The sequence below is a fragment of the Cygnus olor genome, chromosome 4 (assembly GCF_009769625.2).
Source record: "Cygnus olor isolate bCygOlo1 chromosome 4, bCygOlo1.pri.v2, whole genome shotgun sequence".
In the NCBI taxonomy this organism is placed as follows: Eukaryota; Metazoa; Chordata; class Aves; order Anseriformes; family Anatidae; genus Cygnus; species Cygnus olor.
The window spans coordinates 64,140,083-64,164,531 of NC_049172.1; the positions used below are offsets into that span (position 1 = coordinate 64,140,083).

Here is a 24,449-nt window from a genome sequence, read left to right on the forward strand (position 1 = left end):
AATAATACTCATCATAAAACAATAAAATCTGTAAGTTGAAAAAAAAAAACACAAGCCACAACCAACACGTCACAAGCACAGTTTTGCTATGCTCTGCATAGAAAAGCCTAAATTCCTATTAAAGACATGGCATTCTAACTTCACTCCTGAAATCTCTCTGGCATTCTCCGTCTACTATCCCAGATCTCTGTGGACACCACACGAAGAAACAGTCCCACAGACAGGGAGCCTCAAATCCTGTGTTTCCACTGGGTGCACAGCTACTCCTGCCAAACTGCAGGGAACGCCCCAGGCAGCAAGAGATGGCACACATCTTTGGAAACGTGCAAAATTAAAAAGCTGTTTGAAACTCACATGGTTTATATTCACAAGATCCTACCAACTGACATATGAAAACTTTTTTATGGGGGAGTTATGTTAAAGTGGACAGTGTAGAAAATGTATATAGACTCATTTGGAATTAGTGAGTCATGCAAGTAGCAGAATGGAGGAAATAAAGTTTTGAGGCAGCTGAGGCTCGTGTCTTTTATTGGTCTCTGCTCCGGACTGCTGACATTTGGTTCTGGCAGGAACTGCTGCTGAGGACTCGTAAATTTAAGTAAGGGAGCCTGCACCCCAGAAAATGGGCATGTATATAGTAGCCACGTTACAACCTTGCCCATTTTAGAATTAGATCCAATCCAGCCACTGATGGCCGGTGTCTGGTGCTGTTAAATGTGAAAAAGAAAAGCCATGTCTCTAACATACCAGCTTGTAAGGTAAGAAAAGCTGTAAGCAGCAGGGCTTGACTTTCATCTGCAGTTCACATATGCCCCAGAATGGCTAAATATTTCTGGGGACTGACAGCTGAATCCCAAGCACAAACCTTTGGTCCCTGCCCCTTGTGGTACCAGGAAAAATCTTGTCCAAATGGTAGAATAAACCAACCCAGGGATGCAAGAAAATTTGAAATAAGAGCTCTCCTAGCTCTTGACTGCAATCTTGGAACATTTTGCTTCGAATCTGTGCTTGCTGGGAGCACAGAAGGGAAAAGAGAGGTTGCCCGAGCTACCACCTGTGAGAAGAGGTTGGTTTGTTCTGCAGCATGGAGCCAGCTCTCAGCTGAGCCCCCATCTCTGCCTCTCCTCCGGCAGGAGCTGCCCACCAGCCAAGTCACTTGTTGCGTCGCCTACGGTGGCTTTCCCTCTACACGCTGAAGTAAGGCACCTGCAGGGCTGCAAAATGAGCACGCTGGCTGCCTAGGGGTTAGAGAAGGCAGGCAGCGCAGTGAATATGAATCACTTTATTTATTTATTTATTTTTAAACAGAAGAGATCATAAGATGTCCTCTTCGCTGGGGCTGAAAAGCTCTGCAATATGCATTTACCTTGAAGTGACGTGAGCATCCATTCCACTATCATTTATTTTTATTCCCCCCCCCCCCCCATATTTGCAAGGAGAAAAATACATTTTTACCATCCTGTAAAGCACCTTTGTCCTCTCCCTGCGTGTACTAGGGGAGAAGAAGGCAAGGAAAAAAAAAAAAAAAAAAGGAAAGGAAAAGAAAAGAAGAAAGGAGGCAGCTTAAGGACAAAGCCAACCGACCTGTGACAGAAAAAAAAAAAAAAAAAAAAAAAAAAAAAAAAGGCAGTGCAGCCGGCTGGAAAGGGGCCGGACAGTCCCCGCCTCAGGGCCCGGGGCCGCCGTGAAGCGCAGGGCGGCGGCGCCCCTCGTCCCCTTCATCCCCATCTCCTCCCTCGTCCCCTTCATCCCCATCTCCCCCCTTGTGCCCTTCATCCCCACCTCCTCCCTCGTCTCCTTCACCCCTATCTTCCCCCTCGTCCCCGTCTCCCCCATCGTCTCCATCGTCCCCTTCGCCCCCCTCGCCGCCTGCAGCCGCCGCCCCGCACCGCGCGGCTCCGCCAGGGGAGGGGCGCTGAGGGCGGCGCGTTTCGGTCCCGTCCCGTCCCCCCGCCGCCTCCTCCTCCTCCTCCTCCTCGTCCTCCACCTGCTGCCGCTGCGCCAGTAGCCGGCTGGGGGGAGCCGCCTCACACCCCGCGGGGCCCCTTTGTGCTGCTCCGGAGCTGCCCCGGCTGCGCCAGGGCCCCGCAGCCTCTCTCTCTCGCTCTCTGCCCGCCGAGGGAGAGCCGCCGCCGAGCCGCCCGCTCCGCCATTGCAGCGCGGGGCCGCGGCGGAACGACGCCTCGCCGCCCGCTGAGGAAGGGCCGGCAGCCGCGGCGGTGAGCGGGGCGGACAGCCCGCCCGGCGGCTGCTGGGGGTCCCCTGTCCCCGTCCCTGTCCCTGTCCGTCGTGAGGGGAGGCGGGAGGGCAGGGGCCGGGGCCGGGGCCAGCCCCGGAGCCCGCCCGAGCTGAGGGGCGATGCCGCACCGGGGCCGGGCGGGCAGCATCGCTGAGGGCAGGCTGACGTGCGCTGGCGTGTGGGTGCCTTTTTTATTAGTATTTCCTAACGTATCGAAAGCGTTGGTCGTCGTTTTTGCTTCCCAGAACGCCTAATTTATTCAAGCCGCGGCTCAACCCGTAAATATATATACATATTTCTTTTAAATTGTACGTTTTGGGCTCTCCGGGGGCTGTGGAAGGGTCTGGTGCACCCTGACTTTCTGACAAATCACTCTGGTTTGCGTTTCTGCGTGTGTGTGTGTGCGTGTCTGCTTGCAGAAAATCCTGCTTTCCTGGAAGAATGGTGAAACTGGGGAATAATTTCAGCGAGAAGAGCACAAAGCAGCCCCTTCTGGAGGATGGATTTGACACCATCCCCCTGATCACACCCCTGGATGTCAATCAGCTCCAGTTCCCACCTCCTGACAAGGTACAGTAGGCTTTAGTTTCCACCCTGGAGAATCACACCCAAATCTCGGGCAAACAACAAAAGAATAGGTTACGTGTAACGAGCGGCTTAGAAATGTCAAGAAATACAGGGTGTTTTAGGGAATGTCAGTTCCCTCTGGGGAAAAAAGCCTGACAGCGAAGCTAATGAAAATCTAGTAGTGGTGATTTGCATTTATAAAGTAGTGGGAAATGTTAGCAATGAGCATATTTGGATTTCAGTGCTGCTGGATGAAATATATAAACAGGCAAATGCAAGCATCTCTCTGTTGTATTGCCATATCCCTTCTTACTCTGTCTTTCTTTTTAATGTTTGGGAGGTACTATGCATGTTCTGTGAATTAGGTGAATTTTCTCGTTTCAGAAAAAGCCCCCCTAATGGGGGGATAAAGCACTGCTTTGTCTCTCTGCAAGATGTATGTAGGCAGACTGGCCACAGAGAGAACTTCCATATTCCTTTTGTGCCTCAGGAGGAACTTCCTGCCTGCTAGCCTCAGACAACGTGAAGTAACGAAATGAGAACAGGCCACGGAGTTTCTCCTTAGCAACTTACTTGGCCCCAAACCTCCAAATAGAGGTGGTTTAGGTGCTCCATGGCTTCAAGAGGACAGTTTGAGGTGCAGCTTACAGGTTGGAAAGGAAGCATGTATCCTGCATTCCTTATCACATGGTTTGAATATTAGGGATTTAATTTTAAGGATTTAGGAAGATGATGTAGTAGCCCATAAATACATTTTAATAAATGTACTCACAATAAATGTTTCGGTAAGGGTCACTATGGGTGAGACATACAGATATTTTTTCAAATATTTCAGTATCCTATTTCAGTAGGATATGTAGGTATTTTTCCACGTGTATCTGGTAAAGAAGCTTTGTGGCCTTTGAAAAATACAAATTTTAACTGGAAAATAGTAATATCTTCATGCCGATTTTTATTTTTGGCAATTCTACTTCTAGGTAAACTGGTAGGTATACGTTCCTTATAGCTCAAAAAAACCCACATAATCTTATATTCCGGTAAAGCACTTCAGCTTTTTTAATATGTCTTGGTAGAGTATTGCTTGTAGGCAATACAAACAAATTTGTGACCTCAATTTTAATTCCTATCAACATCATTGTGTTGTGTGTGGTGATGACCAGTTGGCAGGCATAAATACAATAAGCCATAACAGCTGTTACAGAGCCTTAGGGCCCATTTTCTGTCCTTGGTTACATGGGTGTAAATCTTGTAACTGAGGACAAAATTGCACCCTAAGGCTTTAAAACAAGTTAAGTCTTACTGTGTCTGATACGCCTGCCAACTGGTGACTGGATATAACCGATTACTGAGACCAACATCCAGAGGAATTTGTTACATTACTGCACCGTTAAGCAGAAATCTGAGTTAGGGACCTGTGTGATAATAGGTTTAACCTGAGCGGAGCCTCTGTGGCAAACCCGGGAGGTTCTGTGCCAGTCTGGATGCATCTACTAGAACCATGCAGGACTCCTCTCACCTTTACAAGGTTTGCCTTGAACAAAAGCAAACATGCACCTGGGCTTGGAACTTACATAAAGGAATATTTGGTTGACTCTTCTACGCTTTCAACTGTCTATTGGTATGATAGCTTTCCTTTTGCAAACACTGAGGAAAAAAATACATGTTTAATTGTCCTACTGGCTTCCTTCTGTGGCTGTGGTTATTCATGTAAATGTGTCTTCACTGGTTGCTACAGACACAAAGGGAGTAGTAGAGCAACTGATGTGAAAAACAGCAAAAGTATTAAGTCAAGATTGACACATGGATCAAATTCTGAAGTATGAAGGTGCTCATATATAATGAACAGGAGTACATACTTCACGTATCTGTGCATATTACTCACTTACAAGACTCCAGCATGGCAGCGAAGCATAACTTCTTGAATAATAGTGACTGTAGCGACGAGAATTTGATGGTTTTGACAGCTTCTAAATTAAATGGGTGAACTGATTTAAATTCATATTTAGGTATGTTAAACAAAAGAAGACATTATATAACCAAGCAGATAGAACTCTGTGTTCAGTGTCAGCTGAATGTGATTTGAATTGCCTGAGATTATGCAACATAAAGGGGGAAGAAAAGAAGTGTAATGTTAAAAGGACATTTCAGACTGTTTACTTCCATGATGCTGTTGGGCAATTGCAAAGTTACATAGTTATAATTATCTTATTATAGCTGAGAATAGTTTTAGAAACTATTTTCCCTATGTCCCACACATATCTGTGTAGCGCTGTAAAAGAATTTAGTAAGCTTTGTGGTACTGAGTCTAGCTACAGTTACTCATTCTAGATGCCATTTCAGGGAAGTGAGGAGAGGAGAACCCAAAGCTTTAATTTCGGTACCTGGCTACCTGTAAGTGTTACAATCTTAACAGCAGAACGTTGTAGTTTCCACTGATACCATGGGCTGCTCTAAAGATAGCATCTGATTCTAAAAATCTGAAAGGGTCTCGATATTTATTCTTTGGAACAACAGAGATAATTGACCAAATCCTAATAGCACTGTCTGATAAACTGCACCCTATTTCATGTGTGATACTTTGAAAAAAGATCCTGAGAAATCGTAGAAGACAAAAATGAGGCAAATAGGTTAGGTTTGTGAAAATCCTGTACAATTAGAATGCCTAGGAGAGTACTAGAGACATGACTGACGTAATGAATATTTTAGGAATACAGGTAAGATGCTAAATTGTGTAGCTTGGGGCAATAGCTCATAGCGAGGAATAAACTGAAATTAGAGAGCCTTGGGTGTATCAAGAAATCTCATTATCACATAAGGGTTTGTGTGCATCTTGCTGCTAATAACTCAAAAGTTATCCGAGATGTTAAAAATCACAGTGTGAAGAGCTTTTGTCTGGCACGTACTGAATTGCAGCTAGATGGGTCATCTCACCTTCAAACTGAAAATCCTGCCATCAGAGAACATGGCTAAAGAGCATGCCTCTCCAGAAGCAAATGGAGATGGCTGTTTTCAGACTATACAAAGTGGGGAGTTTCACGATTTGGGTTTGAGCTAAGTAGATGCTTAAAAACTTAATCTTCCATAGAAGAATTAAAACTTAAATCTTCCACAGAAGAATTACACAAAATGGGGCGAGGGGAACAACAACAAAAATATTGTGCTAGATGTGCTTGTAAGCAGGTAAAAGAACAGTATTGAGTAAATAAGGTTCCTGTGATGTACCTTATTCTGGTGATGTGCTAGTAAGGTACTGTCTACATGGCTTTTTGATTTTTGATTTTATTTTTTATTTTCAAAGGTTGTGGTCAAAACGAAAACAGAATATGAACCTGATCGCAAGAAGGGAAAATTCCGTGCTCCTAAAATAGCTGAGTTCACAATCAGCATCACTGAAGGGGTTTCAGAAAGATTTAAGGTAAGCAGTGCAATCTGAAGATGGTGGTGACTCAGTTTTGCTCCGAGATATGCTTAAAATCAATCGCTGATTGTAGCTGAGACTGGCTGGCTGTAACAGAGCGACCGTTAGGGGTAGAGCTGGAAATGAGAAAAGGAAATTCAGTGTTAAAATAGTTCAGTATTTAGTGATTAGAAGCAAAAGTAAACCCTGCAGCACTATTGGTTCTAATCCCTCACTGGCAGACGCATTCAGAAGGCAGTTCTCTCAGAGGAAGCATTTCAGGACTTGGCTGGCCAGGGTGTGTGTGGCTGCACGCAGGTACCTCTCGTGGCATGGGCAGTCCCTGTTAGTGTTGAAGGGCAAGAACCACTAGAGTATATGTTTTCTTTTTGGCTTATTATTTTTCTCTGTAGCCAAACCATTCTCTTAAAAGCACTGTCATAGTTCATTATGTATTTTTTTATAGTTAAATGCATGACTTGGCAGCTTAAGGATGTACACCAGAGCTCTTTTCTTGGTCCAATTGTATCATACAGCCTGGTGACGACTTACTGGAGGATGGCAGATCAGCAGGAATCTGACTCACATTTACTCGTTAGTGTCCACACCCGTATTACTCCCCTGAGTAGTCCCAGAGGAAAGCTGAGAGCTTAACTGATGCAAGGATTGAATTACCTATCCCCCTTCTCACTGGAGGGCAGGTTTTCTTGTGCTGTACAAGTAAACCAAAGCAGGAGAGAGCACTTCAGCTCTTGCTTTCCTATCAGTTCCCTTAAAGAAGAAGACTCGTTTTCTAGTCCTGTTAACCTTGCATCTTACCCAAGGATGCCAAAGCATTTAAACAGCAGGCAACCACGCTGTTCGGTGCCCAGGTACAAATATGTTTGGAAAGCCTTGAGTTTAGTCTGAGGAACAATGCAGGGTTTCAGTAAAGGTGTCTATTTCCCTTGCTATTGCATTCATGTAACATCCCTTTGTGTGATGGGAGTTTTAGGGCATAACCAAAGATTCCAGTTCTGTAATTTGAAGCACAAAGCACAGAATTTGAAGAATAAAACACAGGAACTGTGCCTGACCAGTGGTTCTGAACCTGTCCAGGCCCAAGCCTTCCTTCAGAAGTATCTACAGCTCTCCCTGGAATCAAGTGCACTAAACAAACAGGCAAAGTGAAGGCTCAAGGAGGCATTAGGAGCTTTAGGCTACATTTGCAATGGAATTTTGCGGTGTTGCTGGAACAAACCTTTAAGCTCAGGTCACCTGGTAGGGTCTTCAGCCATACAGAGAAGCAGGAAGGTTCCCGGTGAGCTGTGTGAGGGACTTACTGAGGGGACAAGAAACCAGTTCTTCTGTTACCTGATTTGGAGCAAGGACATCCCATCCCTCAGGGAAGATGCTACATTCTGACTGACGTTCACTCTTTCTCCTCCTGACACCGTAGTGCTGCTCCTTGAAAGTAATCCCTGTCTTCTCAGGTGAGGGTGATGCATGCCGTGTTGTTGGCTAAGGTGCAGGTGGACAGCTCAGAACAATTAAGACACGTTTGGCTGTCTTGTGTGTGTCTTATTCAGACTGAAGTGATCTGAAAATGCCTACTACTTTGTAGGAGTAAAGAGGGAAATGTGTTTAGCATGAGCATCCTGCTAGGACCTTGGTTCCAAGCAACTGAGCAGAACCACTACCTGGAGAGTTGTGCGCTTAGCCACTAGCTGTAGGGTCTACGGGATTTCATTTCTGGAGCATTAAATTGTAGATAAGGAAGGGTTTTGAATACCTTAGTTGCATCTAAATGTTTTACACGTCTCTCTGTAGATCTGTGTTCTTTCTGTCTTTTTTGGGACTGTTGAACAAGAAAGACCTCAGTGAACATCAAATAAATAGCTTGTCATGCTGTTAGGTAGTCTTTTCTAATTTGTATAGCTGAGCAGTCAGAAGCCTGAGCTTTTTTATGTTGCATTTTTATATACCTTTGGATGGCGTGCTTAAAGTAAAATGTCTTTTAGATATTACTTTATGATGATCACTCTGGGATTAATCTCATACTACAGGGTTGCTAGGTTTTGCTGCTAGGTAACTACTGCATCAGAGAGAGGTTTCAGGAAGATTTGGTATCTCTTGGGAATTGCAGGATGATTCACACTGTGGCTGTAAGTCGGCTTTTAAAGGAGGGTGTGGGGGTTGATCAATTAGGAAAATTGTGGTTCAGGTAGTCGAAAACAAGAGTTTCATGCAGAACATTCAGAACCTAAAAATGTCCCTTAATCTCCGTATAAAAGTTGAAGAACTGAACTATGCTGCTTGCATCATTTTAAAGAAGACTGACTGGTTCTCCAGCAGGGCTGATTGTCATGTTCACCACTCCCGGTAGTAAATATTTCATGAATAATTGATGACATGCCATAAATATGGAGATGAAAAGTACTGATTGTGTGAGGTTTTCTCCTGGGTCCTTATTAATTGTGAGCCATCATGTTAACTGCTGCTGTTGATTCTGAGAGAGCAAAAGGATATTTGTTTGAAAATTAAATATTTGCTATAATTATGAAATGCATTATTTAACTGGTGAGACGCTGACTTTGGCTTGTGTTCATGAAAAAAGCTTCAGATGCTGTTTTAATGACTTTAATACTGTACATCACTCATGAGTAAGTTTGCTACAAGACACAGCCCAAATCTTGCGCTAAAAATAAAGGCAGTCAGTCATATTTACTAATATCTCACATGTGTATTCCAAGACGTAGTCCTTAAGTAAGGACAAAGCAGATTGCATTTTTGGGATTCAGCAGTGCAGAACATCTAACGCTGTGCTTCTCAAGAAATTATATATGGTAACAAATGAAGCCACTCCAGCGTGTACATATGTCATGTAGATCATTTGGTGTTTTAGCAGCCGGGTGAATATGCAATTACAAAATGTATTTTCTGCATTCAATCCACATTACCACAGTTATTACAACAGAGCTGCGAATGTTTACAAAGAAAACTGCAAGTATAATTTTCCTGCTTGAAGTCACGTCCTGAATTCAAATCAGAATCTGTCATGGGATTGTGAATCTCCTGATTCTGAGAATCCTGTTGCTGTAATTTAGCTTTATGGCAGTAACCACTCCAAGGAAGATGGGACTTTCACCGGGGATTTTATTTTTCATTGAGAAGTAAAAGTCTCTCTTTTGTTCCTTGAACAGCATAGAGTAATGTGGGGAGCTGGCCCTTCACATCTGGAAAGCCACTTTGAATGAGGCAGATTTTTCTCTCCTCGAGATTGTCTGCTATACAGCACAGAACAACATGGCTGGAAATGTCATTTCAAAGGAGTCTTATGAATCAGCATGTAGGAGGAAGCAGGAGAAAATTGATGGTATCAGTTAGCCAAAGCCAAACCTTTGCCTCCAGTGATGGAGCCGTGTTTTTACAAACTCCACTTGTTTTTTTTAGTGAGATGTCTGTTCTGGCTCCCGTCGTTGAGAGTTGACAATTGACAGCTGTGCACAAGCACACCAATTTCAAAAATTGTCCAGTCTATCAAAGAATAAGATTTTTTTCTTTTCTGTCTTTGGGGAAACCTCAATAAAGAACAGTCAGAAGTATTTTGAAAGCAAACCTTTCTGTTTCCCAATAAATTTCAAGCCCTTAAATAAACCCAAGCTGTGGTTTGCCTTAAGCCATTTGGTTCTGTACAAAGGCAAATCAATTCTTCAGACTCTATCCTTGACATCTGTACATACATCTAACTGCAGAGCCTGGAGCTTTTTTCTGTGGTAAGACCATATGGTGCAAGCCACGTACTATCAAGTAGCAAGCACAAGGTTATGGGAGAGGAATCAAGACTTCTTTCAGAATCAGTTTTCGCAGTTTTACCTGTTTATTTTAGGATAGAAAGAAACGTGCATGGCATGTATTTAAGTATTCCATGATTGATCTGTCTTGAAGGGACATCTTTTCAAACGTGTTTCTGCCTCAAGACTTTTTTACCTGCTGTTTTTCGTAATACAGACGATTCTTACTGCAAAACGGACTGGAGGCATGGAAAATACTCCTTGTTGGTTTCTGTGGCTCTGCTTCCACTTAAAACTCTGCTAAATGCCTGAGATGTCAGCCGATTCCTGTGCAGGATAGCACTTCCCCAAGTAATTCTTGGTCTGTCACCTAGTGCTGGAAGGATGACAGGCGCTTGCTGCCATGTGTAGTTCTCTTTTCTTCAGCAGAACTACTCACACGATTAAAGAGTTGCTCACCGCTACAAAAGTTTGGCAGCCTCCGAATTTTTCCTTTTATTGCTTTAAGCTAGACAAATAAAGGAGGTTCTTCTTTCAGTGTAACTGCTGGTTTAAAACTATGGATGTAAATGCAGTGTATAGCAACTGTCTTTACTCCATTTCATTTTATTTCTGATAACTCCCTGATATGACATTGACAATCCTTCTGCTAAATGTTGGCTAAAAGGAATTTTTTGTATGGTCAGAGCTGGCAGATTTGAGTAAAGCGGATAATTCCTAGCAGCAGCTCCCCTGCTCTGAGTCAGGTGTCTTGTGCCATAATATCCCATTAGAAATCCTTTTCTTGGAGCAGAGCCTGGTGGCAGGGACACTGGCGACAGAAGATGCTTTGGGTCTCTCTGGATGCAACATTTACATCACAGAAAGGGCGTGTGATATTTTCCAGCCTTTCTCTTGGCCTCACTAATCCCTTCCAGGTTTGTATGGGAAGGTAACGGGATTCTCATGTCAGGGACACAGGATGTCTTGGACTGCTTCCTCAGCTCTGTCGGTAGCAAACAGATCCGTGGTGCCTGTGTGATGGAAGATGATGGGAACGCTGCCATGAGCAGTTGTGTTCAGCCACGATGCTGCTTAGGCTCAGGAGGCCACTGCCTTGTTAATCTGGTTTTGTCTAACAGTATCTCCCCCAGGTTTCATTAATCAACTCCCTTGCAGGCTGGCTCTGTTGCCTTGTGCTGTTGCTGTTAAGGAGCACTGGGTCTGTAGTTTCTTTTCAGTTTTCCCTTCATGAATCTGTCTGCCTTTCGTGCTGCTATTCTCAGTCGCCTCCAGGTAAGCATCCGAGCCAGTTCTCTCTTCCTCTTTGCCTGTTTGAGAAGGAGTCTTTTGACTTCTCCTTTTTCTGTTCCAGTCTATCCCAAGGCTGTCATCCTCTTTGAGATAGATAGATCCCAGTCATACAGCTAACCATGACAGGTCATATTAGAAATAGCATTCTGCAGCGAGGTACCTGGCTGCCTTTTGTGTCACCAGTCGTGCTGTAGGTGAACGTATATTCCCGTAACAAGTATGAGAAGCCATACCATTTTCTTCAAACGGAATATTCTTTATTCCTTGCACACATTGTTTCGAACACACCTTTTCACGTAAATTTCGAGGGAGAGGCCCAGGTAACAGCAAAGAAAATCATTTTGGAAAAGCAAGAGTGTAAGGGGAAGTGGAGAGCTGGTGTTGGTGTTCTCTGACGTGCTGGTAGAGGGCATTGTGTGGCAGGAGATGCAGGGTTTTAGTGGAGAGAGGTGAAATGGAGGTCACGGCCATTTGCAGGGAAGTCAATGTGATGTTTTACGAATTTTAGTCTGTGGTACGTAGCCAGACGCAATCTATTGTAATTACAGTCTGCTTACCTAAAATTCTCTTGTAGTTTAAATTGGATAGCAATGATCTTAATTTCCTGTCCTAAATGGTTGCGCAGAGTTGCTGTATTTCATCTTAGGGGGCTCTGTGTTTCACTGGTGAGCAAAACACAGACTGTTTGTAAATCACTTGATATGAAGAGTGCTCTATAAATGTATGTCTTCGCTCTTTTTGTTTGCTGCTAACACAAAGGATGTACGTAGCACTCCACAGACAAATGAGAAATGAAAGCTGTGTTCCCAAGCGGCTCCAAGTGAAATAGGTAAGGCGTAGATGTAGAATAGAGCTGAGATGTGACCAAGTGCTGGTGACTGAGCAGTGAAAGTCACTGCATGTGTTGTTAGTGCCACTTCCCATAAAAACAGGAATGCTCCTAGGCTCCTTTCTGACAGGTGTGTGATGGAAGGAAAAGCGTGAAGGCAGGCAGTGCAGACAAGTGCAGAAAGAGTGGGTTCATGCAAGAATTTCTGCCAAGAAGGGGTTGCATGAAGAGAAGTGTGGAGGTTAGGGCACGGGATAAAAAGATGGCACCAAGGCTTTAGTGGGATACAGGCAGAGCAAAAGGAGATGAGGCTAAGAGGGGCAACACAGGCAGAACTGTACATGCCTTGAAACATGTCTTGGGGAGGATGGGAGCCAGGAAAGGGTCTGAGGTAAAGCAGGCACAATTGGTGCAATTGTTGCATTTTGCTGTAACATTCTGGCTTGATTATAAAGGGAGCCCAATAAATGCTAGCAAAGGGAGGGAGGAGACTGCAGCAGCCAAGCAGAGAGGAAAATACAGCTTGCAGTTTTACGCAGCTGCAGCAGAGCAGGATGCACTGATTGGGAAGATTTAGCAGATCTTGATGGTAAGGCCTTATCACAGGCTGTTTGCATGTTAGCGTAGTTGTCAGCTCTGGTGAGTTTCATTTGTTCAGCTAAATGCTCACAAAGTCTGAAGGTAGTGTGTGGTTTTGTTTGTTGTTTTTTTTTGCTGTGGGTACACTTAGTTCATTCATTAGTCATCTCTCATTTCGATTACTGTAATGGCTTCTGGCTAGACGTTGTCCTTCTTCTGCTCTTCACTTGCAATCTATTCAAAAAGCTGCCACATACATAATATCTTGTCATCTTTTGTGTTCACTTAGTTCTGCTGCCAGTTCCCCTTAAAACTAACCTAAATACAAGGACACTCCTGGAATGAAAACAAACCCACACTTCGGGTTCCTAGTTCAAAGCAGCAGTTGTTTGTGCTAGCTTCTAGTTATTTCTTAAAAACTATTTTTAAAGCCTGTCATCCGTGTGGCGGGACAGACACCTTGGTGTTCTGCTGGATCTACGTGGTAGTGAATGATCAGAGTAATTGAAAGACTGCTGCTCCCACTGTATGAGGTCCTGCAGGCAGCCAGCTGCATGCCACAAGGAGAAGAGATTCAAGGATTCCCTGTAGGAAAAGGAGTGGTGCCTGCACACGGATTGCATCCTCTCCTACCTCGACTGGAGGGTGAGGGCAAGCTGCTGCTAGTGCCCCTGCAGGAAGAAGAAGGTAAGTTGGCCTTAGGTTGTAGCGAGTATGCGATTTTTCTGTGGAAGAAGGCAATAAGATGTTGGCTTTGGCCAAGCCTGTGGTTTACAGAGCAGCTTGTCGTCTTCTCTCTTTGCGTGCCTTGACGTTTGAAGGGCAGCTGGGAGGAGAGGGCTCAGAAGGTGAGGCAGGGAGGGAGTTACTGACAGGGCAAAGAGGCTGGCTGGCTGAGGGTCAGGAGTGAAGCTGGGCATCTGACATCTAAGGACCGCCAGTGGTGGGTTATGAGAGGGAAGGAATATGGCTGTTAGAAGGACGAGAAGGATTTTCAGCTTACAAGAAAGAAGCAAAGTGGATAACCAGGTGATTGGGATCACCTTGGAATCCAGGGATGGATGTCTTTCCATCTGTCACTTGCACGTGCAGCTGTCTTTTACCTAAATACAAGTGACTTGTATCCTGAAGGATGGTTGGAGAGGAGGGCCTCTCTCCTGCTAGGAAGGAGACAAGAGCTTACTTGATTAAGGATTTGCAAATGGAGTGTGATTGCAAATTATTGGAGATAATGAGAGTAAAAATTTACATGCTAATACCAAAATTAATAACGTTAGGAAGTACAGTATGTGAAAGGGAGATGTTCTGGGAGAGTTACGAAGCAGGAGCCCTTAGAGCTCTTCCCAGGGGCTTGCTGTGTGACCGTGGAAGATCCGTGGTGGACGTGACTCGCGCAGGCAGTGAGCACCCAGCCCCAGGTAGGTCCCTGGAGCAGGCGAAGGCTCGAGCCAGCCCTGAGGCTGCAGCTCTGGAACTGCCAGAATCCCCCAGCCTGCCCAGCGCAGGGCTTTTGGCCTCCTACAGAAAACTTACTGACCTTCCCAAACACCTCCAGAGCCTTGGAGATTGGGCGATGATTGCGGGATTATAAATATGTTTAGATTGTCCAGTATTTGATCTAAACTACAAAACAGCTTGTTAGCTTTGCGTATGTTCCCAAGGCCTCATCTGTATGCCAGAATGGTTGCCACTGGGGAAAAATGTTAGGATTTTACTCTTCCCTGCTAATAGGATGGGCAGGGAATGTGATTGAAATGCTTTGAGATTTGAGAATACTTTTCAAATAGTTTTGAACTGTTTACTCCTGTCTGAGGAGGAGTTGAACGTGAGCTGAACCAACCCATAGCATAGCAGTTGTCCTGCTTGCTCTGTCCCATGTCCCAGACCTCTTCTCTTAGAGTAGACGTTCCTGAAGGCTTTGTAGAATATATCCTGAAGGGCATGGAAACCTCTGCAATAATCCCAGCTGGATTTTGTTTTCTCTCCCCACTTTCTAGAATCTCTTTTCCCTCTCTCTCTTATTTTCTAAGGGAAAGAGCAGTGACCATCAGAGCAAATTGGACAGAGTTAGAGCCAGTGGATTGTAGGGGTGGAAGGTGAGTGACCCCAAACCTGGGGACTGGGCCATGAGGGTGCTGTAGAGCTGTTTGTCTGGGTAAGGATTGCTCCCTCCTTTGTGGTTCCTCATCTCCCCGTGCTGCCCAGCTGGGAAAAAGAAAGCCGTGGGCCCATGGCCCTTTGTGGAAACTGCCAGTTCAGGGGACAAAGGTCAGTCTTTCTAGAGCTTGGAGTGCAAGGAGGATTCTTGGGGGAGAACAGAGGATAAGGCTTATTACAGCTGTGGGGAGGGAAAGACTCTGGAAGATGGGATTCAAAGTTTGGGCCAAGCCAGAGGGGTAAAGGACTGTGTACGTATCTGTGGGTGAGGTGGCTGGGGATACGCAGGAAGGAACTCAAGCAACTGGAGAAGGAAGAAGGGAAAGGCCTTACCAGAAACACCCGAGACAGGCCAAGGTAGGACACGGCTTGGCTGGGCTGGGAGGTGTGAGGAGGAGAGGTGGTTGTTACTGACCTGGGCCACAGAAGATAACCAGAAGGGAAAATGCCCTTTGGGATTCATCGGTGCCATCCTGAGACATGGGACACGTGAGCTGAAAGTATGAGATTGGCAAGGCAGAGCTATCCATCCATGCTAACCTTTGTGTATGCAAACGAGTAACAAACCTGAGGAAGAGTAATTGGATTTGAAAATTGATGTCAATGTGAGGTTTTCAGAGGGTGATTAAGAATACGATTTTTTATTTTTTTTTCCAACCCAGTGACTGTTCTGGGAAGCTGAAGGTGTTACTCTGAACCAGAGAGGTCCTTTGCTCTGATTTACATTTCTTCTGCTAATTTACTTTTTGATCTGCAGTTCTCCCTGCCCTCTCCTCTGGTCATCTTTTTTTTTCATTATTAATTTTTTCTCTATCAAGAATCCTTAGCTTCAGCAGCTCACTGCACTCCCCAGCCTTGTTCCAGCCAGGAAATTTAGCACTCGCTGTTGTGTGTCCATCGTGAAGTTAGCTTCCTAAGTCTCTAGAAGTTCATCTAAGTCCTTCAGCATCCCAGTCTTCTGCCACACACAGTTTGCAGTGTTGCAAATCCTATTAGTTCTGGGCTTTATCATAATGGGAGCGTGTGCTTGGTTGGTTTATTTCTCTGAGAGGCAAAGCTACAATTTTTTTTGGTTGCTTTCTGAAGTACCAGATTATTCTTGTTTGTGTGATCGACCCAAATGTCCCTACGTTTTCTTTTTAGGAGGTAGATGTAGCTGGTTTGCTTGTATTTCCTTAAAATTTAGATCATACTGTATGCTGTTTTAATTGATTAATCATTAACTTTAAAAGTTTATTACTTTCTTATGCTGCAGGACATGTTGGCTTCTCTCTAACTTTCCAAAAAAAAAAAAAAAAAAGCTCAACCACTCTCTTACTATTCTCCTCTTCCTGTAATCTCCAGGAGCTACTCATTTGTGTGTCATTAAAAGGTTTAGAATAGTAAAAACCCCATGTCTGGGACATTCCCCGGGAGTTTAATCCTGGGAAAGATTAGCTTCACAGTGACACCAATTTCAGATTTAATTTAAGGCATCTCATATTTTTGCTCCAGCACAGATTCGGGACCAGGGAGGCGCTTAGAGGGACAGTGAAAGTCGGTGCCATGCAATGCAGCCTGTGATGTGTAGATTCGTAGGCTTCCCTGTGAGTGCTGTAAAACAGAAACATCTATAGCAGGTGCAACAAACTCTTCTCCTAACAAGAGGGGGCAGCCATTGCTTTCTCCTTGCCCTGCCGGAGTCACCTTTGTATCATTTGGACGACACCTGTGCTAACTTACTGTCATCTGACTCTATTCTTGGACAGGTACAGGGGAAACCAACACGCTCATCAGCTGACATAAACTAGGTTTACACTTACCTCATCCAAATCCTGAAAAAGCAGCAGACACAAGCCACCACCTCAATGTGTCCTTCTGGCCTCATGTGTACACTGAAAAGAGAAGCAGCCCAAAAAGCCTTGCAGTATAGAGGCAATGGGGCACTGACCATACCATCGGCTTTTTTCAGGGAGAAGCAGGAGGTAGAAGCACACGTGTGTTATTTCTCAGTTTCCCCTCAATAATTAAGTAGCTGTTTTTATTCTTTGCTTGATTTTACTGCAAAGTGCATTCATCGCTAGCTTCTGCTGCCTGCGGTAACGAACAGCGATACGATGAGCAGTGCGTTACTAACGTGAGCGTGTTTTGTTCTTCTTTACAGGTAACTGTGCTGGTCCTTTTCGCCCTTGCGTTCTTAACATGCGTTGTATTTCTGGTAGTCTACAAGGTTTACAAGTATGATCATACCTGTCCAGAAGGATTTGTTTTCAAGGTAAGTGGTGTACGCACTATAGAAAAACAGGAGAGTGTGTGATGTTCCCTGTGCTGTTTTCTGCATAGCCTCCATTAAGTCATCCTGTGTTGTATAGAAATCTGTGGTTGTTTTCAGAGGTTAGTGTGCTTTTAGCTATGTTGCTTTCTGCTTAACTTATAATGGAGATTGTGACCATCACACAGTTTTCACATTCTTGGTATTTTTGCTAATGCTCTAAACCTTGAAAATGCATCAACGGTGCCAACACCAGTATCCTGCAGACCTCCTTTATCTGCAGCTGTTTGAGCAAAGCACTCATTTATCGGGTCATACGCCATTTATTGGTGTTGTATGTTCCTCCAAATTCATTCGTCATAAGAAAGAAGAGAATGATAAATCTAAAAACCTGGAGAAAAAAAACTGACACTGGAATATGTCAAAGACAGGCTGAAGTGATGGTCTCATTAAGAGTAGCAGAGTTACCTTAGGGTTATTTTTATAGAAAGAACTTCTTGTTCTAGAACAGTGACCTCCCAGCCCTACTGCCACAGGCCAAAAGTGGTGCCAAAAAAGGGAAAACACATTTATTGGAAAAAAATACTTGTACTAACTGAAAGGGAGGCAGGGGCTCACTTAATTCTTACAAGATGGCAGTGCTGGCTCTTCAGCTCTGACCTGGGCTGGAAGTCAGAAAAGTAGTATTGATTTCTCTCAGCTGTAAATTTAGCAGGGTTCAACGTGGCTGTAATTAGTTAAGAAAAGCAGCAGTGATGATGGCATTCTTCCCTCTAATTTTTTAAGGCTATTTAGTCTCCTAATGAATAAGAAGGGGACCTAATAGGATTTTCAAAATGACATAAGAAAGAATGGCTGCCGCAGCGCTCCTGCCAGTCCTGTTCAGGACTTTTGATTGTGTCACTTCAGGCACATAAATATTTTAGAAGAATATAGTCCAAAGGTATAATCATTGGGTGCTGTTCTAGGTTAACTTAACTCCAACCATTCGTTTTCCCCTTGGTTCAAGGGCAAAAGATGCGGTGGTTAGAACAGCTGGACAGTTCAGGAGATACAGCTCTCCGTTCTGCCGGTTTTCTTTTTGTGTTGTCTCAGACAAGTTCTGAAACCTCTCTATGCCCATGTCTCGAGGGGTGCTAGCCTTTTTTTCTAAGCTTTCTCTTGGCTTTTAGCAATTCGGAACACGGACTGTGTGTTCTTACAGAGCCTACTCTGATGTGATCCTTACTCGATGGGAATGGCCAGCTGTGTGCTCCTGTCATAATTCTAGTAACGGTCTGCTTCTTCTGCGTCCTTTCATACCATGCCATCCCTTCCTTCGAATTGCAGTGTTCTGGCTTCTTACCTGTTCTTTCTAGTGTCACAAACATGTAAGAGGAGGACAGTTTCTGACCTGTATTTCAGTTGCACAGTGTGTGAAAAGAATCTGATTGGGTTTCTCTTCTTAGGACCCCGTGTTTGAAACACGCATTAGGCAGAGCATCCCGTGCCTGATGCTTTGGTTTTGGGGAGCAGCACATACACAGGGCTGCGTTGCTATTGCTCTTCCAGTGCTGGGATTTGTAGAGGCTGTTTCCTAGGTGCTTGATGGCATAATGCCAGAAGGCGCAGCATCTTTGGTCATCTACTTCAAGTTTTCTTTACAGGATCGCCATGTTACCAAATGGCACGAGGCCTGGAACTAGCAATGCAGCCAGAAATTTATATTTGTTGCTTGTCCATCATCTTTTTTGGGAGAGTCTGTAACGTATCATGGCATAGCTTGACACAGACGTCCTAAGAGAGATGAAGGAGAAGTCTGTGCCAGTTGTGTTCACCTTGTGACCAGTCTCTCTGTGGACTGGCTTTGTGCTTCAGGTGAACTCAGCAATATTCTCTGGCCTGGATGTCACCAGGCTTTTGATGCTGATGTGATTTGCTTGTTAAGGGCAAATGTGTCCTGCCTCAGGAAGCCTGGGGCCATGGGAATCTCTGAATAAAGCCTGAGCGACTGCAGCCCTGAGTCAAATTCGCTCTTCTCTGCTTTGATGCTGTCATACACGGAGCAGTTCCAAAGGCTTCAGTGCTTTCAACCTTTTTGCTGTCCTACACATCCAGAGCTTGAAGGCGTAATTAAAAAGCCACTCATTTTCCTCTGCATAGCAATCTTAAACAGCCTGAGCTGCAAATTTGTGCTTGCTGAAGCTGACGCAGGCACAGCCGTGTTGTGCAGATCGCTCCTCTGAAGCGCTCCTTGCTGGCTCATGGTGAGACTCACCGCAGCTCGTTTCCTGGAGGAATTTCTCCAGGGCTTCAGTGTGCTCCATACTGCATCTGTTACTCTTCAGCTTCCATTGCCAAGGCACCTGTGTTCTGTCAGACTCATGGACGGTACGAGAAAGTAATTTCCGTATATTAAAGATAACACCATCATCTATTAAGGTTGGAATTTCTGACCCAGCAAAGTTAATAGGACAGAGGATACTATTTTTAAGTGAAGCGTTGGTACCACTGGAGTCTTTGTGTCATGGGAACGAAAGGAGTCATCTTCATAGAGTCATGCATAGACTGGCAACCAGGATTTTCTCTGGCATCAAAGGCCTTAACCCGTAACTAACTTCTGAAATAGAAAGGAAATGACAGAAACCGGAGACTGACAACTCATGCTGGAGCATCCTGGTTTCTCCTCGTCGCCTTTCTTACCAGTTCTCTCACTTGGAAGCCAATGAGACAAAACAGCTAGAAATGTTCTGTGTAGGCTGAAGGTTACAGCAAGTGGCACGATGCGAACGGGCACCACTTCCCACAGCTCAGGAGCTCCGGGTGCTGCCCTGCTTGCCTTGATGAGATGCTGAGCGCAGGGGTTATCCGTGAGCAGTACACAAGGAACAGCGAGTAAAGAGGGAGTTTTTGCTCATCTTTTCCAGAAGCATGAAGTCCTGAGCAAAAATTCAGTCAGGATGGAAACTCTGCTGGGTATTTCTTTAGGCTCTTCTGTCAGCTGTTGTGCATTTGTGACTACAAAAAATAACATTACTGAGTCATTTTGGCCCGTTAAAAAGCTAATTGTTCCTTTAAGCAGTAAAAGATTCTGTGGCATTATTTTAGACTGGCAGTAATCTTGGCTTGTCTTCAGTACTAATAATTATATTGCATTTGCTTGAATTTCCTTGGCAGATTTAATTAGATCAATGGATTGTGTTCCTTCCCCCATTTTAAATACTTAGAACTGTCACTACATCCAGTGACTGGGTGAAATAATCACTACAAAGAGGTCTGTGTCCGAGTGCTTCTTAGTCATTTTATCACATCAGTTATCGTGTCGGTTATCCCAGATGAAGCTTGGATAATGCTTCCAGAAGATGGCACGGCTGATGCAGGTGAACACGCATACCAAGCAGCTCAGTTCCAGAGTTGTCCTCTGTGCTCTTCAAACTTCGGTCCCAGACTTGGGACTGACACTTGGATGAGGCTGGTGATTATGGCAGGGAAACCTCTGAGTTAAACAGTGCTGCCTGGCCACAAGTCTCTGCTTAGCTGGGGTTAAGCTCTGTCTGCTTTGTAGTGCTAGTTCCAATAAAGCTTTGGGGCAAGATTTGCCCTGGCTGCTCTGTGAAAAAGAAAACAAACCGAACCTGGCTGGATGTGGTAACTTTGCGTGCTGTTGTGTCTGACACGCATCTAAGCTTCCATCGCGCAAGCAGGTTAGAACTGATGAGCTGCTAACTCCCTGGGAGGACTGCTAGTCTTGTGATAGCAAGTCTTCCTTCAGCAGTCAAATCTGCCCCAAGATCACATTCATCGGGGCCAAGCAGGTTCATAAGACTTCCTGTAGGCCTCTTGTTCTGGCAGGTCTTGCTTTTTTCTTCCATACATTTTGATGCTTTATTCACCCCAACATTTTTAGGAGGCAGAATTTATTTTAAGCCAAGACTGTCTGCCGGATCTTTCCCCCAGCTATTTTGTGCTATATGGTTTAAAACATTTGAAACAGTTGCTAATGGTATACATTTATGCTGCTTTCTCCTCTTGTTTTTTTTTTTTTTTTTTCCTGACTAGGGCAAAAGAGTCAATCCCAAAGTAAATGTGTACATGTATGAGATAGCATCCAGTTGTGACGATGTTTTTGTGCCCAGAAATTTCCAATATTAAGTTTTTCTTGCCAAGTTCAGCACTGTTAAAATTGCTGTCCTGCAGTATTAGAAATTTGAGTCTTCATTGCTGGGAGAAGGAAGATCAAACAGCTTGTATCTTTTGAAAAGAGAGGAGAAACGATTAAACTTACTTTTCCTTGAGCTGATATGAGAGCTGCAGGTACTCACAGCGTAGATTTTAGAGGATCAGCTCGGTTGCACAGATGACTGCCGCAGCACTCTGAGGTATTGGGCAAGACTGCTTGGACTGGCAGAGGTGGCAAAGGACCTGTGGAGAGACCTCTGCCCTTCTGGAGCAAAACCTAGGGGTCAGCAGGATATGTCCCAATCATTTTTTTTTCCTTCAGTGCAACTTGCTCCTTCATAGGCTTTTACCGCATCATCACAGGAGGTTTGCAAGATGTGCTGTACAGGCACATTCATTTGCTTTTTAGGATGAGATCAGAGTTTGGATCCTACTTGGTATTTAACTAAGTCAGGTATTTAATTTTTGAAAGCTCTGAGCATCTTGCAGTTTCTGTGTAGTGCTCTTAAACTTCTGGGAAACTAAATAATGTAGTCCCACAGCTAATGATAGATTTTAAAAGCCTGATACTGACTGTATCTTTCTGAAAATGAAGAGTGAAGTATTAGAATCATAGACTCGTGTACATACACATCTGCACATTAATGGGGCTGCCCACAATGTTTTCCCTTTGTGCATTGCTAGGCCGTAAAATTGGTCATGCCTTGGCACCACTATATTTGTATTCATTTCTACCCCACAGATTGAAAACACTATAGTAAAGTGCCTGAAACACTGCAATGTGCGAATGCAGGTATCTGTAATTGTAGATCGACCAGGCGGGACTAGGTAGCGAAGAAAAAGGAAGAAAAGAGCTGGAACAAGAGACTGAGTACTTTTAAAAATTAATTTTGGGCATGCATGTTTCTTAACTGTTAATTATTCTGGAAAACAGACACAGATTTGTCTTTCTGGCAAATGCAGGTGTAATCTAAGGGAGGAACATTCTGACTGCAGTACGATGACACTGTAGTAGTAATTGCTGCGTGTTGCACCTTGACTCGCACAAAGTAAAAGCTTGCTTAGATTGGAGGGAAAAGAAAATACTCTGCTATGTTCAGTGTGTGTGTGAGGTTGTATCTGTAATCTAAGTGATGGATTTTCTTTTCAGAATAATCAATGCATTCCAGCTGGGTTGGAAAACTACTACTCTGAACAAGACTCCAGTGCTCGAGGGAAATTTTACACAGTCATAAACCACTACAATCTGGCCAAACAAACCATCACGCGCTCAGTGTCCCCATGGATGACAGTACTGTCAGAAGAGAAATTATCTGAACAGGAGACTGAAGCCGCTGAGAAATCAGCTTAGTATGATAAGCTAATTATTAACACTATGTCATTTGAAGGTAACTAAGGGACTTTAAGGAACTTTTCATTAAATATAATTATGGATAATTTAGAGGTTACTCATGTTTATGGTGCAATTGCTTCTGTTTGCTGATACTGCTTTGCAAAAACAAAACAAAAACTTGCTGCAGAACATTCATGGGCGTAAAACAAGATGCATATCAGCATTGCTTTAGAGCTTTGACACCATTTTCAATGTTAAAAAAACCAACTGTTAGATATGTTCTTGCAGTTTATTGGATACTGACAGATTTCTTCACTGGATTTTCAGGGCTTGGACCTTAAATCATGTGTTCTGTTGTCTGAACTGATACTTTATTTATTAATTTTTTTATTGTTAGTCATTTTGCAAACCGAAACACCACAGCCATAACTAGAGTGATCTCTTGTTTAGCTGAGAGCTATATTTAGTATTTAGTTTTTGGCTCAAGTAAAAGTGATAATCAGCACTGATATCAAGGGCATAATGTAATGACTTGTATGGAGAAAGGAAAAAAAAAAAAAACTGTCAGGTAGCATTTTTCTTACATTTTCTTTACTGTCATTTATTTGTAAGTGATAATGAAGTTCTCTGCAACAAGGCATGCTCAATGTTTTATTATTGCTGTCAACAGGATTTAACTGCATTTCCACTGTGGCTTTAGCAGCTTGGTAAGGATATGCACTGAAACACAAACTAGATAGACACTATGGAAAAACACAGACAATTCTAGTGATGGATGGAGAGGATAGTGTAAAAAAGTAAATATATGGTTAAGGATGTTCAAAAGAGAAATGACATCTTTTGATCATACTTAAGAGGTAGAAAGCCTGTTCACAGTAGATGTAGTCTGCTATGTAATTTGCTGGATACAACGGGGGAGTAATGTCTAAATTTTCTCTTTTATGACATTAACATTTTCCCTTTTTATAAATTAGAGCTTTCAGTTTATGTATGGTTTGCAGTTCAATGCTCTTTAAAACAGAAAGCATCACAAGTGAAACAGTAGCATCTTAAATAACACAACTGGCTGTCTGAAAGCTACATGTGAAACTGAGTGAAGAGTAGAACTGTTTATGTATGGCTTGGGATGGGAAAAGATGTAGAAGATCATAGTATTGTGGATGCACGTTAAAGTTCCATTGTAATTACAAACTTATCTATTCTTTGTGTGAAACCATGTTTTCATTTTTATTATAAATCTTAAATATATTACAAAAGAAGACATCATTAATTTAACAGACAAGGGTGTGAAGCATCTGGGTAAGCAAGTAACCTTACTTAAATGCAACAACATCTAGTGGACATGCCAAAAGTTCATTTTCTGTGGAGACCATACAAAACAAAGGAAAACCATCAGGATCTGTAGCAGAACAAACATAGTAAGCTCCACTTTTACTCTTCTCCAGTAGAATTGCATTATCAACCACCTTTATTTTTACTCTATTGGTTAAAAAAAAAACATTATTACTTAATTCTATTGATTTGATATGAAGTATGCAAGTAATATCTGTGAAAGAATTTTTATTAAGTCATGGTATGTGTAATGCATAAAAAGCAATAAGTTACGTGCCAAATTTTTCTTCACGTTTCAAAACTACAGGTCACGTACTCAGATACTCAAAACTACCATGTTTATATTTTCTAGTAGGCATATGCTTTATTGAATGTAATATGTAACTTTTGACATTTTCACTCTGCAGAGTAAAGAATGATACAGCTTGTTGCATATAATGTCTAGGTATACATAAGTCAGAAGAGAGACAGCAAAACACATTTATCACTATATTTTTTACAGAGGCCATTCAGATTTTACAAGATAAAAAAGATCTCTTTC

General features: G+C 43.4%; 1 protein-coding gene across 1 annotated transcript; it reads left to right on the forward strand.

Annotated features, from left to right (window-relative positions):
- Positions 1 to 1,924: 1,924 nt before the first annotated feature.
- NSG1 (neuronal vesicle trafficking associated 1) lies at positions 1,925 to 24,177 on the forward strand. The gene is made up of 5 exons (XM_040554483.1): positions 1,925 to 2,219; positions 2,659 to 2,809; positions 6,105 to 6,221; positions 16,978 to 17,088; positions 22,394 to 24,177. The coding sequence occupies exons 2-5, from the start codon at positions 2,681 to 2,683 to the stop codon at positions 22,592 to 22,594; spliced, it is 558 nt and encodes a 185-aa protein (XP_040410417.1). The 5' UTR covers positions 1,925 to 2,219; positions 2,659 to 2,680; the 3' UTR covers positions 22,595 to 24,177.
- The last annotated feature ends 272 nt before the right edge of the window (positions 24,178 to 24,449 follow it).

Coding starts and splice junctions, on each gene's coding strand:
- NSG1 (XM_040554483.1), top strand. CDS start 2,681: ATGGTGAAACTGGGGAATAATTTCAGCGAGAAGAGCACAAAGCAGCCC. Junction 2,810..6,104: donor AGTTCCCACCTCCTGACAAG/GTACAGTAGGCT, acceptor TTATTTTCAAAG/GTTGTGGTCAAAACGAAAAC. Junction 6,222..16,977: donor GGGTTTCAGAAAGATTTAAG/GTAAGCAGTGCA, acceptor TCTTCTTTACAG/GTAACTGTGCTGGTCCTTTT.